Raw genomic sequence first — 17,494 nt, forward strand, 5'->3', positions numbered from 1 at the left:
GTAGCATGATAATGGAGGAGTGCAGGAGGCTGGAAAGGTTTGGTTAGATCCTGATGTAGCCTCATCCTGTGAATCATGTACAGTCAACTCCACAATGCAGATGTGCATCTTCCAAAACTGTGCAGAATCAACAGGCTAGACCTTGCCTATTGGGTTCAGCAAACTAAGGCACTTGGTACCCTGCTAGCCACGTCACAGGTCACCAGTGTTCTGCCGATATAAACTGAGACTGACCTAGAAAGGGAGTTTATTTGTCTCTTTGATGTCAGATTCTCAGAGGATGTACAAAAGAAGCCGTACTCAGGGTATGCTGAAATCAGGAACAGAAAATTATGGGCTTTGTGCAGCAACACTGTCAGAGCATAATGGCTAAACCAGTGGAGATCCAAACACATTGACACATGATGGAAACAGGCAGTGGCAGGGAGGAGCAGACATCAGATCAGTCTGTTGTTGAGATTTCACTTGAGTTTTCTGCCTTGGAGTGGACTTTGGTATGTGGTAGGCGAAGCTGTCAATGGGAGGCCACCTCTCCAGCTGCCTGGGATGGTGGATATGGACGCTGGCCAAGCAGCTGGCCTGAGGCCTACAAGGCGGCGGTGGCCAGGTGGGCTGCACAGCTTGGAGGCCTGAGGGCACCAAGGGATGATCTGTGCCGACTTGTGGCCATCACGTCCTCACCGGCCGTCTGAAAAGTCAGACAAGTCTCTCGGTGCCTCGTCTCTGCATTGAGAATGAGTGGGAGAGATTTGGTGTGGTGCGAGGGGGAGGCCGGGGAGCAGGAGGTGGGCAGAATGCTGATGTGTTTGATCTGCGCTGTGCTGCAGTGCCTCCACCGCAAGAAGAGATCAAAGAGTCAGAAACTGCTCTCAGTAGTGGTTTGGGAGTCCCACAACAACCCCTGTGAGCGACCAGTGTCCCTGTAGCAGGTCAGCAGGTGCCGACTTTGGGAGAGGGCCACTGGAGGCAACGGGGAATGGTTAGAGGGGTCTCGGAAGAGGGCCTTGTGCTCCCTGTGGGGAGCAGCAGAGCAGCGGTAGAGCTGGCAAAGGTGGCCATGTTTGGCACCCAAGGCAGAGGATGGAACGGCAACGCCTGTGAGGAGCTGAGCCTCTGCCAAGAGCATTTTGGGTTTGGCCTGGGGCAGAGTCAACTGCTTTGGTGCTTAATTGGAGCGCTCGGTTTCCTTTCAGCCTTAGCACCTGAACGCAGCGTTGTGGGCATTGCTGTGAGGAGTGATGGTGGCATCCTTGTCGATGCCACCGCTCGAGTTTCATGCCAGAATCTCTTTACTGTGCATGGGCTGAAGGTGCAGCTTGGCTTGGTCTGCAGCCTGGCACTGCATCTTTTTTTTTTTTTCTGCAGAGTTTATGTTTTGCCTAGTGTTGACGACTTTTGCTGTGCACAGCTCCTTGCGTAAGAGATCAGAAGGGATTGCTGGAGCCCAAGCTGCCTATCGAGTTTCACCTGGAGGAGGCTGATGCGACTCCAGGTCTGGAATAATCTACACATCTTGTCTGAAGACGTCAGAGTGACTCAATCTGGGCGTCTTATCTGTATGTGCCGAATGTGGTCAGCATCCAGGCATTTGGCTGACTTGACAGATTTTGCCCCTGGTTGTGGAGTCGCCATGTGGGATGTTACAAGCACCTCGTGCTGCCTACCGAGAAAAGCGTCTCCCGTGTGTGTGGTAATCTGGAGGAAGGCCTTGAGAAGGTATGACCTGTTTTTTCTTGATGAAAAACTTAGCTACCTTATGTTTCTCTGGAACTGCACCCAATGGACAGGAGTAATGGATTGCGGCATGAGGTGGAGGACTTAATTATCTGTCCTGGAGTAATGACCAACGAATTAATTCATTTCATTCAAGCTGCTTTTGAAAGAGAAGGTGTCTCCTCTCTGTAGGGATGACTGCCATTGGCCAAGTGTTCCTTGAGTCCCTCAAGGGTAATGTTCTCCACTCTCCTATGCCCTGCTGCATGAAGAGGCTGTGGAGCCAAGCATCCTCCATCTGTGGCATTCAGTGCCATTTATGGTTTGGATTCCTTTAGCTATTGTGTGAACCAGTTTTCCCAAGGCTTTCAAGTGTCTGTGGCTAAAGGCTGATACCTACTGATATTTTCAAACAACACTTTGTTGTTGCACAAGTCCTACAGAAGATTCTGAAGACTCAAACACACAAGGTGTATATTCTACCTTGGGAGGTTAAACAGAGTATAATGTTGGACTGCTGAAATGTTTAGGGGTCTGTAAGGTATATTTACTTTGACATTTTTGGTGATTTTTGGAGTTAAACACTAGGAAAAGATATATATATATATATATTTATTCCTTAAGGTTTATACAGACAACTAAAAAGTGTATTTGATTATTAAGACTCAGAAAGTATCTTCAAAATATCTTTCAGGTGAATTTCCTACCTCATACCTGGATAATTTGTAGCAGCAGCTGGTTTCTTAAAAATACAGTTTTCTAAAATGAGTTTAGGCAGCACCTCCTCTCTCCCAGAAAAGTTCCTCTGGTCTCATGTGTCCTTGCCATAGCTCTTAAAGTACACTTCATATTTTCAGCAAAGAAAATATTGCACCTCTGGCTATTTAAGAAAGCATCAAAGCTTCTTCAAACTTTTATGTGCCCCTTATTTAGAAATGATTGAGTATGATGAACTCAACCTGATCCTTTAGCTACCAACTTAAGTAAAAAATATTCTTTTCACAAGTCAGTGTTATCCCTGCCCACATTTCTCTGCTATATTTCTGTCTTCAGTCATCGTTACCACTTCTAGCGTTGAGTGTCCTTCCTCTCCTCTGCAGGTTCAGCAGCAGCAGCTCCTGTGCCCATCAGAAAAGCACAAAGAAGGAGTGTGGCTTTCCATGTTCTCTACTTCATTGTGCTCTGGTGCTTGGAGTCTGGTCCTCTTACCTCCGGGAGACACATTCTGCGAGAGTTTGCCCTTGAAGAAGGCACTCCCATCCCAACTGATGGTGAGCGTGCTCTTAGGAGAACTAAGCCCCTCCTTTCTGGATAAAAAAGAAATGCTGACTGTTGTTAAATGTTAATGTGTGGTATTCTTGCTTTACACTGGGGAACTGCTTTTTGGAAAGCCATCAGCAATTTTCCATATAAGAAGGAGATTCAGGGTGTGCTTGGGGGGATTGTGAAAGTCTCATTCTAGCTGATTTTCACCAGAATGGTTGTTTGACACTGAGCTTCCATGCAGCAGATCCAGATCCAGATAATCTGAGAAATTGCTAAGAATGGATAGAAAGGTAGGAGGAGGGAAGAACATGACTACATCACTATAAAACATATTTTTCCAGATGCCGCAAGATATGAGAGTCCACTTACTCATTGAGACCTGTTTCAATGCTCTTGCTCTTTTATTCTCTTCTGCATTGCAAAGCGTATTTTTGGGTGGAGTCAACAATTTGGCAAAAATCTGTTAACCGCACCAAGCTGATGAAGACAGTAAATTTGTTTCCTCTTCACGCCCATGTAGACCCAGCCCACCGCCAGAAACAGATAAAAGGGAATGCCTGAAGCCGTGGAGCCAGAGAAGACTGCACACACTTCTCTCCACATCCATTCCACAGCAGCACAGCTCCGTTGGTCTCTCTCCTCTCCTCGACTCCACTTGGAAGAAGCAGCCATGTCTCGGCAGTCAATCTGCAGAAGCTTTGGAGGCGGAAGCAGAAGGGGATACAGCTCTTGCTCTGCCATCGGTGGTGGCTTTGGTGGAAGTGGGGGCAGAAGCAGGATCAGCTATAGCTCATTCTCCACATCCAGGGGAACTGGAGGCGCCGGACGTTGTGGAGGTTTTAGCAGCAGGAGCCTCCACAACATGGGTGGCAGCGGAAGGATTTCCATGGGTGGCTCTTATGGCGGTGGATACGGATGTAGAATTGTTGGCTTTGGTGGAGGCTATGGAGGAGGATTTGGCAGCATTGGAGGAGGTGTCATTGGTGGAGGAATAGGCAGCTTTGGTGGCCCTGTGAGAGGTGGTCCTGGGTTCCCTGGAGGCATCCAGCCGGTGCAGGTTGACACAACCCTCCTGCGGCCAGTCCATGTTGATATTGATCCTCAGATCCAGCAAGTGAAGTGCCAGGAGAAGGAGCAGATCAAGACTCTTAACAATCAGTTTGCCTCCTTCATTGACAAGGTGAGAGGCTGGAACTACGTCTGCTTGGGGTTGGGGTCTCTGAGGAACTTTCCTGTGCTGCGGAGGGGGGAGCGTTGTCCTTCCCCGCTCAGTGTTGGCATGGCTGGAAGGCTGGCGGTGTTCTCACTGAGTTCTGCTAAGGAAATCTGAAAATTTTACATCTGCAGGGAGGCCAGAGGACTTTCTCTAGGGTCGCTTGACCCAAATTCTTTCTTACCTTTTGTCTCTAGCCTTCTGTGGGGAGTCAGGCCAAAGGGGTCACGGCATACCTGATTATCCTAAGTGGTTCTTTAAAGCCTGTCCTTTTTCAAAGGTAGTTTCTTCTCAAGAAACTTAGAGAGTAGGAATGAAATTTCAGTTAATTCCTGGCAGTTCCTTATTTTGGTTCACACACAGATTGATGGACTATAGATTGTCTGCACCAGGAGAACATTGCTTGTCACTGTGCTTCATAGTCTGTTTTAATATAGGACATACGTACTGAATGCTTTTTGTGCCTTCTGTGGTGAGTGTTCTCCAATACAGAGACACACGAGATTTCATTCATTATAATGCAGACAAGAAAGTATCTAATGCTTCTGAAAATTAATGTCTGTCAAAATTGGCAATTGGAGCTGTTAATATGGAATCTAAACATTCTTATAGATATTCAGAAAAACAATAAAAATAGGAGCTGAAAGGGGAACAAATTCAAGAATAACAGAAAGAGAAGTGGAGGAAGAAGGGAGAAAACTTCCTCCTGGAAAAATGGCTCTCAACCAGTCATTTTTTCAGCCAGACATTTGGTCATTTGAGAAATGATTCTGTTGGCCTCCCAAAGAAGCGGGAGGTTGAGGAGTGTGCTGCCCTCCAGGGTGCATAACTCACACAAGCCTCCGTGGGCTTTCAGGTGCGCTTCCTGGAGCAGCAGAACAAGGTGCTCTCCACCAAGTGGGAGCTGCTGCAGCAGCAAGGGCCCTCGGGGCCGAGGAAGAACCTGGATGTCCTCTTTGAGAACTACATCCAGAACCTGAGGAGGAGACTCGAGTCTCTAGTGGGACAGAGGGGAGAGCTGGAGTCGGAACTGCAGAACATGCGGCAATACGTTGAGGAGTACAAAACCAAGTAAGTGCCGAGACAGAGCGAGGAGGAAGGAAGCAGCAAGGCAGGAGAGCAGGGCCAGCCTGCGAGTGCCTGCTGTGCCTTCCCTCTGCTCGGGAGCTCTCCAAAGGGGGCCGGAGGCTTCTGCACAAGGCCAGGGGTTCTGCTGCTCGAGCACTGCAGGAGCCTCATCTTGTCCATCACCTTCCACAGGTACGAAGAAGAAATCAACAGGCGCACGGCTGCTGAGAACGAGTTTGTGGTGCTGAAGAAGGTGAGTGCCAGAGGCAGGAGGAGGGCGGTGAGCTGGAGGCAGGAGGCTGTAGGGAGGCAGCACTCGGACGGGCAGCTGCCTGCAGCAGGCCCTGGCTGCTGGCAGCCCCTGAGTGATGGGGAGAGGCCGGTGCCCATCTGCGTGATCTGTCCTGCAGGATGTGGACTGTGCCTACATGACCAAGGTGGAGCTGGAAGCCAAGGTGGGAGCTCTGACCGACGAGATCAACTTCCTGAGGTGCATCTACGAGGAGGTAAGAGCCTGCCCGAGCTGCAGCGAGGTGCGGGGGGAGTCCAGGCACCGAGGGCAGGCGAGGTGCCCGTGGGGCTGCGGTCCGGAGAGTCGCTGGGGCTGCCGGAATGGCTGCTCTGCGCTGCCCTCCTCTCCTGGCACGCTGAGGCTGACTCCTGTGCTTGGTTGCAGGAGCTGGCTCAGATGCAGACAATCAGCCGCGACCTGTCTGTGGTGGTGTCCATGGACAACAACCGCCACCTGGACCTGGACAGCATCATCGAGGAGGTCAGGCGCCAGTACGAGCAGATCGCTCAGAACAGCCGGGCTGAAGCTGAGGCTTGGTACCAGAGCCGGGTGAGTTGGCAAGAGCCAAGGGCAGCTGGGGCAGTGTCTGCCCGTCCATGGAGCACAGGGGATGGCTGAGTGCTTGTGAGGTTGTCTCATCGATGGGTTGTTTGTCTCGGTGTCATCAGTATGAAGAGCTGCAGAGCACAGCTGGCAGGCATGGGGACAGCCTGCGCAACACCAAGATTGAGATCCAGGAGCTGACCAGGAACGTCCAGAGGCTGCGGGCAGAAATTGAGAATGTGAAGAAGCAGGTAGGGGTTGCTGAGTATCTCCTTTGGTTCTGCCATTAGTCTGGGTTGTGGGAGAGCTGGCTGGTGTGCTCAGGGCTGCAGGAGGGAAGCGCAGCCGCTGAAATGCAGCATCTGTGGAGGAGACTGCTTGCTCCTCCACAGTTTGTGCCCTCCAGTTTGCCTTTCGGGCTGCTATGGTGGAGAGTGTACAGAAGGGGACTGAGGAAGTGCTCTTGTCCTTGCTCAGAACCAGCAGCTGCAGGCAGCTATTGCTGAGGCCGAGGAGCGCGGTGAGTTGGCTCTGAAGGATGCCAGGAGGAAACTGGAGGAGCTGGAATGTGCCCTGAGCAAAGACAAGGAGGAGCTGGCTCGCCTGTTGAAGGAGTACCAGGAGCTGCTGAACATCAAGATTGCCCTGGATGTGGAGATTGCCATGTACAGGAAGCTGCTGGAGGGAGAGGAGAACAGGTGAGACATGCTGTTATCTCAGCCACACCAAGGTACTGCCTCTGCTTGGGGCAGACTGAGGCTTCGTCATCTTTCGCAACCCATATAAACTTGGTTTCTTATTTACTCTCAGTTTTTCCCAAATTTTTTTTGGCCAAAAGAAAAAAAAAAAAGAAAAAAAAAAGAAAAAAAAAATACCACAGGGACTATGTCCCAGTCTTATTGACTGTCTTTAGAAGAAGCAGGAAATAAATGAAGTACCTGGGAAACTGCACTGAGCGAAAGTGCTCTGTCTTGTATCAGATTGACATCTTGCGTTCCTTTCCCTACGCAGGCTGTGTGGAGACAATCCAGCCAACGTGAATGTCTGTAAGTACCAGCGCATCCTCTTCTTTGCAGAATGGCTTTTCTCCTGGGTTTTGTGAGGATTCCCAGGCTGTCACTTCATGCACAGTGACCCTGTCCTTCTCTTGCAGCTGTGGTAGGCAGAACCACCATTGCTGGAGGCAGAGTCGGAGGCTTTGGTGCTGGCAGTGGCATGGGAGGAGGAGTATGTGCGGTCGGAGGAGGAAGCATTGTCGGAGGCAGCTGTGGAGTGGGAGGAGGGATATACAGCGGAGGCTTCTCCTCTGGCAGTGGAAGAATGTGCAGCTCTGGAGGTGGCAGCTTCGTTACTGGAGGCGGATCCTCCTCCGTCCGGAGATGTGTCACAACCACAACGGTCAAATCTTCAGGTGTAAAATACTGAGCCCCGACCTCAGTCCCTCAAAGGAAAGAAGCATAAGAAGCATCTCCCGTCCTCAGCCAGCGGCACAGCCCCTTGCATCCGGAACTGGTATCCAGCAAAGAAATGAACTGTTTCCCTCATAACTTCCTTAAACCATTCTGCCTCCTTCCCAGAGGGAGATTTGCAGCAAAACACCACCCTGTTGGCACTGCCTGCCTCCTCTCTGTGCTCCACCACTCTGCAGGGATGAAACATTTACAGCCCCATTAGGAAATATTTTCCTTGCGGATACCCATCACCAGAGAGTTCATCCAAGGGCCCTACCTCCCTTGCTGTGCTGTGCTGGCTGAGCAGGAGTGTGTACGAATCTGCTCTTTCCTTTCACTTCTCAAGGTCTCTTTTTCAATGGCCGTGTTCTCCTTGTGCCTTCTGTGTCCTGCATGTTGCCCACATGCTTGTTTCAGCTGTATCGGGAATTCATGTAAGCAGAAGAAAATGTGATAATGTCTCGTAGTCAGATTTAGGAGTGAGAAGCAGCTCCCTGGAGCATTTGGCAGCTTTAATATTTTATAGATTCCTTTCCCTCTTCTCCTTCACAGCTGACGTATGCAAGGCCTTATTGCAAATCTTCTGTTATGTGAATTTGAATGCGTTGTTGCTTTCTACCAATACCCCCTTTCCCCAAGTTCTTTCATTACCAATAAACTGCAGACAGGTGAAAAGATGTCTTTGTGTTGTGTTATCACCAAGCATTCCTGAGGGGAGGGTCCCCAGGGGCAACAGATGTTGTTCTTTGCTATAGGAATGGCAAGGCAATGGTGCGGTGCGGGGTCTGTCCTGCGGAGCAAATCCAGCAGGACATGGGGGGGGACTTGCAGGAGGTGGCCTGTCCCCAGGAGCTGGTGCACCCCATAGCCCCATCTCTCAGCACCCCTGGGCCCTGAGGCCATGAAGTTCCCAGCCAAAGGCAGAGGGAGGAAGCTGGACCTTCCTCCTCCTCACAGAGAGCCACGTGGCAGCATCCTGCTCCTCCCCAGCAGAATGTGTCTCCGCAGGGCAGGAGAGCCGTGGGTGTAACACGGGGAGGGGAAACACGGATTGAGCGCAGCCACTGGGATGTGACTGTTGGGACGTGGTGGTCTGAACGTGGCAGTTGGGTTGGGGTGGTTTGAACACGGCTATTGGGATGTAGGCACTGGAGAGGGGACGTTTGGACACGTCCACTGGGATGTGGCAGTTGGACTTTGATAGTTTGAACACGGCCATTGGGACAAAAGAGGGCCGACTAAAAGAGGGCATGTTTAGATTAGATATAAGGAAGAAATTCATCACTCAGAGGGTGCTGAGGCACTGGAACAGGCTGCCCAGAGGAGCTGTGGATGCTCCATCCCTGGAGGTGTTCAAGCCCAGGTTGGATGGGGCTTTGGGCAACCTGGTCTGGTGGGAGGCGTCCCTGCCCATGGCAGGGCAGTTGGAATTAGATGATCTTTAAGGTCCCTTCAAACCCAAACCATTCCATGATGCCATGATCCTTTGGTGGTGCCTGGAGCTCCCACTGCACACACCGGAGGCCTCGATGGTGGAGGACACGAGCAGTAGACAGGCAGTGGGTGACCAATGCCCTGGTGAAGGCTGGCTGTCCTCCACCCCCAGGGCAGGTTGGATCCCCTGGGGCAGCAGCACCATCTGCCTGACGAGCAGGGCTCTGACACGGCTACCTCCTGCGTGAGCGGTGGGAATGCCCAAAGGTGGTGTGCGGACACGAGTTACTCACGAAGAAAAGCAACGTGAAAGGATGAGACACAGCCCCAAACCTGCTATTATAACTCCAGATCGCCCAGCTGGGTTAGTCATTAGCCCTCTGTAAATTGCATCCCATTGCGCCTGAATTAATTTGATTAATGCTTGGCTGGATTCTTCCCCGGCATTGGGAGGAGCGAGAGCTGGACCAGTGGTGAATCAGCCTTGGCTGTGCTGCTGTGTGTGCGTTGTCCTGCTGCAGGATGGCATCTGGCAGACAAAAGGGCAGAAGTGGAGCAGGGCTTTAATCTGGAGTCCTTGACATCCAAATAAAAAAAGGAAATGAGGAAGAAAGAATATCTCTCCTCTGAACTCTTCTTTGTATAACCAGTGACATTTCTGATTCTGAAAATTTGTAGGTTGGGGTGGGAAAGATCAAGAAGACATCTCCTACTTCCCTGCCCTGGTGAAAAGCTCAAGGACAGGTACAGGCCCAGACGACACAAAGCCCTGCAGTGTTCTTGGGGACTTCTTTCAGAGACAATGAAGGTCTCCAACGTGCTGAAACGGGGGAAGCCATGGCTCGGCTGTGCCCCAGACCTGCTGGCTCCATGCGCCGCGGCTCCAGCTGCAGGCTCGGTCCCGCGGGAAGCCGCAGGCTCCTGCGAGTTCCCTGAGTTCTTCCTGGAGAGGGGCCAGACCGAAACGCGGAGGTGCCGGAGTTTATCATTCCCATCTGCTGGGCTCATAAAAAAGGGAGTCGAGCTAATTGCTCAAGTGCATCCTGCTTGAAAGAAGGATGGTGACAGCCCGGTGACTGGGCTTCCCTGCGTTTGCTCCGTGGGGCACTGCGATTGCCGCAGGCTCCAGGTTTAAGAGCAGATCCGTATTTGCAGTGAAGGGGGTTGTTTGGTTTGAGACAAGTGAACTCACTTGTGAAACAGCCTCAACCTCACCGAGCAATGATTTTGCTTCAATTATTAACATATTTTTATTTTTTGGGGGGGACAAGATGTTGCCATTTTGGGAAAATAGGATGAAAGTATACAGACTTGTTTGGGGGAGGGTTATTTGTAAGGTTTTCTGCAAGAAGGACGTGTGCTTCTGTGCCCCCAGGAACATCCTGTGGGCTCTGCCTAGGTGCTCACAAGAACCCGCTTGCATTTTCGGGTCATTTTTCACTTGCAAAGACTGACATTTAATGTGAGATGGAAAATGTCACAGTCCTAGGATTTTATACTGAGTCTCCATCACCCAGCCCAGGTAACCTGGGTCTGGCAGACACAGGTTGCTGGCCCTCCCAGTATCCAACTGGCTCAGTCCGAGACCACTGGTGGTGGGCGCCTTGCGGCTCAGGGGACAACTGGACATGGGTTGCGGGACCCCGAGCCCTCCTCCAATGCGGGGGTATCAGGGGGGTCAGGGGGATCAGGGAGATCAGGACCTGCTGAGGGTGAAGACAGCCCCGGACACTGGGACGGCCGCACGCAGGGGAAGGGAACCAGCGTGGGTCGGTGTCCGTCGCGTTACCCAGCCCAGGGTGTGAGTTGCCTGCATTGGGACTCGGAAAGAAATACAATAGGTGCCAAGTTTTATGAGCTTATTGAGGAATGAATTTAAGTGGCATTATATTGGCTGTAATTAGAGCTGTAATGAGTTTTTAATTGTCGCTAATCGTGTTTATGATGGGAGGGCCTCAGGAGCTACCAGGACTGCTTCCCCTGGGTTGGTCACTGAGCAAGCATGGGGAAGACTCACGCACTTTGCATTGGATGGGACAGCGAACAGCTGGTGAGCAGGCAGCATTTGCTTTTATGAGGGACTCTGCTTTGTGAAGAGGATGGGATCATTGTCTCCGGGGGTAATCTGCCTCCTCATCCTTGATGCTGTATTTACCTGTCTCATGTCTCCTGAGCAGCAGGACTCCTCAGAGTCCTGGAGGATGGGATGTTCAGGGCAGAGCTGAAGCACAGGGAGCTGGGGCTGAACGCAGAAGCCAGCATCCTTTGGTCCCTTATCTCCTCTTGGAACAGGAATGGCAGCACCCCCAGCTCAGTCACCTTCAACTCTACTTGTCCAAGTTTGAAAATAGCTCAAATACTCAGCAGAAAACCTCAGCTGACCTGTGTATGTGCTCCATCGTCCATCAAGTATCTGGCCTTGGGAGGAGACAGGAGGGAATTTTGATTTACTGAACTTCTGGCAACCGCATCACCTGCACCCAGTGCTGCCAGCAACCCTTCTTCCTCTTATTCCTCACACCTGCTGGCTTGGATTTTGGTGCTTCTGTGCCCTTTGTCTTGCTCCTATGCTCACGCTGGGGACTGGCTGATGTTCCTTTAGGTTTGCACTCATGACCCCACACTCCACATTTTCTGACCATCTCTATTGCTACTTGAGCACCCCGGCATGCTGTGGCACAACGATGCCCGCTGTTAACCATGGGCTGAAGCCAACCCATGCCTCCTGTGGCACGGTGTGCTGATGAAGACAGCAGGGACACGGTCACTGGGTGCCAGCAGAGGGCTTGCAGCCTGCACAGGGACACACACACCCCGTGTGTGTGCCCTGTGCTCGCACACTCTGGGATGACGACAAATTGGCTGCCCTGCAAATTATGGGCCAGGCTGAGATGCAAACTTCAGGTGGTTGAGAAAAACACTACCTAAAGGGAGTACTGTCTGTGTGATGCTTTGCTGCCTGCTGACAGATGGATGAAAGGACAAGTGAGGCATTGCATTGCCAATGAATAACTACATTTGTGACAGGTCTGTCTGAGCTGCTGGTCCTCAGCCTTGCCTCGTCTTTAGAGGGCTTGACGTGTGTCCAGATTCAGCTGGGTCTTTGTCCCAGGCACAGACCTCGCGCTGGTCCTGGGGGTCCCCAGAGCCACCCGCCTCCCTCCCTCCCCCAAAAAGCTCCCTCTGGAGTCCCTCCAGTAAGGCATTTGTGCTGTCTGCGCCTCCGCAGGTGCTGGGAGCCTGCTGGAGCAGAGGCTGGGCTGGCAGCCAAGGAGCCAAGCCCATCAGCTGTCCTGGATCGCTCCCTTCTCACCTCTCCAGTCAAGCCCAGCTCCTTGCAGACATAGGAAAGGGAACGAAGGGCCCCCCGTGGCAGGTATTTCTCCTGTGATGAGGGGATGGCAGTGTTAGAGGTCCTCAGCTGGGAGGGTGCTTTGGTTGTATAGCAAATTTCCGGTGAAAACATTGTTTTTTTGGGGGAAAAGAGAGGCCAGATCCCATCTGCCACCTCTGCTGCCGTGCACAAAGTCACTGTGGTCCAAGGTTTGCTGGCACCCCGCAGCCTCAGTGTCAAACCCAGGGCTCAGAAGGTGCCAATGCTGGGGAAGGAGCAAATCGAGACCCCAGCAAAACTCCTGCCTCCTGTTGGCAAGGTGGGAGCCGTGACTTTTACCATGTGAAGTCTTGTGGTGGGCTGTGGCAGTCTGCAGCAGGTTGCCAGGTCCTTTTTCTGGGCAGGGGGGTTATTTCGTGGTGAGGCAGTGATGGGTGGTAGCATCAGGCTACCAGAGCATCGTCAGCAAGGTGCTTCAGTCCTGGGGCATCCTGCGGCTGGGCTGAGGACTCGGTGAATTGCACTGAGCTGTGCAGTTCATGGCTCTGAGAGGACTTCAAGGCACAGACTGTGGCAGGTGCCACTAGAGGGCTCAGAAAGGACATCAAGTGTACTGTAGAAAACTTGTACATGCACACACATCTCAGCTACTCCTTACTGCCCAGAGTTTGCTGCTTGTCTCCCTGCAACGTGCAGCAGAAGAGAGACAAAACAGCTGGGGCTCAGGAGGAGAGCCATTTGGTGACAACGTGTGAGCAGAGAAGAAAGCAGGAGAGGATGCTTCCTGGGAAGCTCCTCTTGATAAGGGACAGCTCTGAGCAGCAGCTCAGCATGGCAAGATTAGACAAAATAGGGACAAATGAGACAAAATGCCTTTAGAGTTGGGCACCACAAGGTGCTTACACTACGTGACCTTTTGATGGAGCCTTCCCTTGCTGGGCATAGGTCTAGTCTAAGAAGAACCAAAATTCTGGTACTTGGTGTTGGTTTGCCTGTTCTCCACTGGCGTTGTTGTCCTGTGGGTGCTGTTATTGCTCCTGCAGAGCTAATGACAGCAATTGAGGCTCCAATAACTCAAAAGAGTGATTTACTCAATTGATCAAAGTCTGACCTTGATTAGACTAATTATCAGCTCTAACCAAGCGGGAGGCCAGCCCAGGTGGGACGTAGGCATGATGGTGTGGGTGTGGTGACCTTCCCGGCTGTAATGACACTCTGCACAATGAAGGCAGTACAGGGACCCACTTCTTTTACCGGCTGCTAATCACATTGTTTACTGGAGTCTGAACATCTGCCAGAATTATTTCCAGCTGTTTCAACTTCCTACTGGGGTGGGAAGGATGTTATTAAAATTGCTCCCATCACAAGCAGTGCCTTTGGCTGCCTGCTGTGACTCTTTCAGTGTGCTCTCTCCCACTGAGAGCTGCTGATCCCCCACCTAGCTGGACAGGACAGGCCCACTGAGCAGGTTTCCAGCATTTCCTGGGTTTCCTTGGGTTTTGTGGGAGTCCTGCTGGGCGCGGTGTGGGGTCACAGCTTGGACTGGGCTCACTTTGGCTGCTGGCCCTGGGGAGCTGCTGGAAGCCAGCCCCAAGAGCTCAGACTCCTGGGGAGCTGCAACTCCTGGGGGGGCTGCTCCTGTGTGTGCTGAGCACTGGTGTTCCAACAACTCCCTCTCCTTACTCCTATTGCAGATCCAGACCATGAAGCTGCCATTATCTTTTTCCTTTTTTTGTGTCATGGGTGCCTTTTACATTGATGTTTGCCTGCTGAGAAGCAGCTGCACACAGGAAGAAGTTTGGGTTTTTCATGGTACTTGGCACATTTAACCTAGAGTTCAATCCAGTTTCCTCCTCAAGCTCATTTTTCCTTTTATTTATTTATTTATTTATTTATTTTAATTAATATTCTGCAGCTCGTCTCTATTTCTCCTGAAACCCTTTGGAGATTTCATCTCTGCATGGCTCCAGCACAGCACACCCCAGCTCCAGGGCATCAGAGCGGCCCTGCTCTACCTCCTCACAAGTGCAGCTGCATAAAATAAAGTAAGGAAAGCAACAAACTTCTGCCTCATCCACTCACTGCAGTTAGTAACAGCAGTAGAAAAATTACTTCATTATTTTCACACATTGTGTTAAATTGGTACTTTCACATTCTTGTAGGGGAAGTAAGAGATTAAGAGATATTATAATTATGATTAGTATTTTCAGAATAGATCATTTAATATTATAGGTGGTTAAAATTAAGTTATAGACTTGTTTACCTTCCTGTTACCCTGCAATAATTAGCCATTAGTCACTTGTTAACGGGTCTGCAAGGCGAAGCGATGCTGCGTGTGCACCAGAAGAATACCTGCTGGTCCAGACCTGAGGCTGAAAGGGAGCACTAGCACTGCCCACCCCGTTAAAGCAGATCCTGCAGGTGAGAGGAGGCAGGGAAGGACATGGAGAGGCTCCATCCTGCAGGGCTTTGGCTTTCTTGGAGCTGAGCACCCGCTCTGAAGCCCCAGGGAGGGATGATGCTCCCAGAGCCCTTGGCCTGGCTGATGCTGTCCTCGTGAGCTTGAGTGTTGGTTCCAGCCTCCTACAGGCTGGTCCCCTGGTGTCTTGGTCTCCACCCAATCCCATTTTCTGGCCTTCTTCAGCCCAAAAGGCAACCACCCGTATGCCAGCAGAGATGTGGGGCTGTCCCCAAGCTGCTGTGGTCCCCAGGTTACTTCTGTGCATCCGCACCACGAAGCAGCTCCTGGTGCTGTTGGGCTCCATCACTTCCCACCCTGGTTCTGCACTATGGAACTGGTGTGTTTCCACAAGGCACTTCTGTTTACTGAGGCAAATGAGCGTTTTTCCCCCCAAAAAAATATTCCCAGCCTGCAGGACCTGTTTCCAGCCTCTGTCAGTCTCAAAGCCATTCCACCTTAGGGGGCACCCAGACCTCCCAACTTTCCTCTCCAGGAAGCTTCGTAGTGTTGGTGTGCTGGGCTGGCAATTTGCCTGGCTCCGCACATGCCCTGATGTGGGGCCCTTTTGCTTCTCTTCCTCCTCTTCCTCCCTTCCAGCCTCTTCATGGCTGTCGTTGGTGCTGACGATGGAAGGTGGGGGAAAACGAAAGTCTCTGGGACGAGAGGCATTTTTATAGGTGTGCCTACACGACCCCAGTCCCATTTCCTGGGTGTCTGAGGGCTCTACTTACACAGGTATTTAGGCAATCAGTGCTCGAGATCTGCAATTTCAATCCCGTGTATGCGCATCTATCTCTTCCATCTGCACTGCTATTAAGTTTAAGTACTGTATTTATTAATGGACTACTGTACCATACTGCTGTGTGTCCAGTGGCTGCCAATTTCCTTGCAGTGCTCATCGAACATGGCTTGTAAAGGGCATTGGTTTGTGTCCCTGGGTGACCAGAAGAAGATCTTGCACATTTTTCTTCCTTGGCCTATTTTAGCCATTTAAGCTTTCTATTTTGGGTGGATTAAATGGTCCTTTGCAAGAGTAGATCCATTTCCTTGAGCACGAGAAGCAGACTAGGCAGTAAATTGGACATCTTTTGGATACTATTTTAATTTGCTTCAACCCCCTACCCAAAGAACCAGGGGACTCAAGTGGCCCCTGAAGGGCCTCACGCCCCGACAGACTCGGCATCATCCACCCCCAAGGGAAGGACGTGTTGGGTCTGTGGTCCTTGTGGTCTATGCGTGTTGGGACCTCTCCTGCTGTTTCTTTTTGGTCCACGTGTGCCTTGCTGTTTCCTGTGAAGTGTCAGAGCTACTTGGAGGCGTCTGAGAGTGATGCCAACTGGCTGCGGGGCAGCAGGAGGCATCTCCTTCCTCCGCAGGATGCACGAGCATCTCTGAGCCCAGACGCATCACTGCTTCTGCAGCCAGCTCAGCAGGTCCAGGCGTGGCTGGGGCCACTGTGCCAAGGTTGATTCGTGCCAAGGCTGGTTTGTGTTGAGGCTGAGCTGTGCCAAGGCTGAGCCGTTTTGAGGCCATGCAGTGCTGGGGCTGGGCCATACCAGTGCTGGTCCCAGCAGCAGCCCAGTTTACACGGCACACGGGGCAGGATGGCTGCTCCTCCTGCAGGGTTTGTGGGATGCTGGTGCCTCGGAGAGCAGTGCAGAGCTTCTGCATGCTTCAGCAGCCATGTGGTTTGCTTTGTGTGGGGAACTGGTGCGTTAGTTTAGGCCACTGGTTTTGTGTGGGCACTGTTTTTTGTGCAGCACTTTCTTGTGAGGTGCCTGCAGTGGCCTGGTGAAGCTGGAAGCAAATCTGGCATTGTGCTAATCCCCTACTGAGCCTAATGATGCTCCAAGGTCTCAGCCCACCCACTTGTAAGTACATCAGCTCTCCCTACAAACCTCCCATTCAGGGGGTTCTGAGTCTCTTCCCAAGGGACCCAGGGTGAGGGCTGTGAAGCCCTGGCCACGTAACCCACGTACCTGGGGGGCTCGGTCCAGCATCCTTGGGAGGAGGCGCATCCTCTCGAGGTGCAGCCCAGCGCATTCAAAAGCTGTGCGAGGGACCAGGGAGAGGAGCTTGTCCCATGGAAATTGTTCAACCCATGCTTCTGGGGACTCTGGATTGGATTTTGCTCACTTTTATGAGATATTAGTCAAAGCTGGAGGCTTTCAGTGGTGTGAGCAGCAGGACGCAGCCTGCTTTGTGTAGCACATACTTTGGGTGATGGCACGAAGCAAGGTGGGTTGACCCCAGCCCGTCACTATGAGGGCAATACCAAGACCTCACGTCTCATAAAATGAAATGCCCAAAGCGGTGGGGAAATTCAAGAGAGGACAAACCATGGTAATGCATATGGATAACTGTGCGAGTTGTAATTAATAATGGAGTGCACGCTAATGAGATAAGAAAATCTCGTCTGAGCAAAGCTCATGAGTCAAGCAGGATTTGGAGAGTTTCACAATTCCTCCATTGGTGTGTGGTGTTTACTCCGTCCCCTATTCAAGCACCCATTAATTGCTGCCTGATGAACCAATCCAATAACAATATTAACAGACCTGCTAATTACCACGGAATGGAGGCTAACTCCCCCAGATCATATAAAGGAGAACTTCTGTCACCCCCAGCAGAGGAGCTGAGGATCCTTCACTCGTTTCTGCTCCTGTTTTGCACCATCCCCACCTGCTTGCTCATCTTGCCCTAACACTCCGAAAGCAGCGCG

General features: G+C 51.5%; 1 protein-coding gene across 1 annotated transcript; it reads left to right on the forward strand.

Moving 5' to 3' along the window:
* Nucleotides 1–3,649: 3,649 nt before the first annotated feature.
* LOC116499896 (keratin, type II cytoskeletal 6C-like) lies at nucleotides 3,650–7,563 on the forward strand. Its single transcript, XM_032204749.1, has 9 exons — nucleotides 3,650–4,159; nucleotides 5,049–5,263; nucleotides 5,453–5,513; nucleotides 5,671–5,766; nucleotides 5,937–6,101; nucleotides 6,221–6,346; nucleotides 6,573–6,793; nucleotides 7,107–7,141; nucleotides 7,249–7,563. Exons 1-9 carry the CDS (start codon nucleotides 3,650–3,652, stop codon nucleotides 7,518–7,520), a joined length of 1,701 nt encoding a protein of 566 aa, XP_032060640.1. The 3' UTR covers nucleotides 7,521–7,563.
* Nucleotides 7,564–17,494: the final 9,931 nt, after the last annotated feature.

The sequence above is a fragment of the Aythya fuligula genome, chromosome 29 (genome assembly GCF_009819795.1).
Source record: "Aythya fuligula isolate bAytFul2 chromosome 29, bAytFul2.pri, whole genome shotgun sequence".
Lineage (NCBI taxonomy): Eukaryota > Metazoa > Chordata > Aves > Anseriformes > Anatidae > Aythya > Aythya fuligula.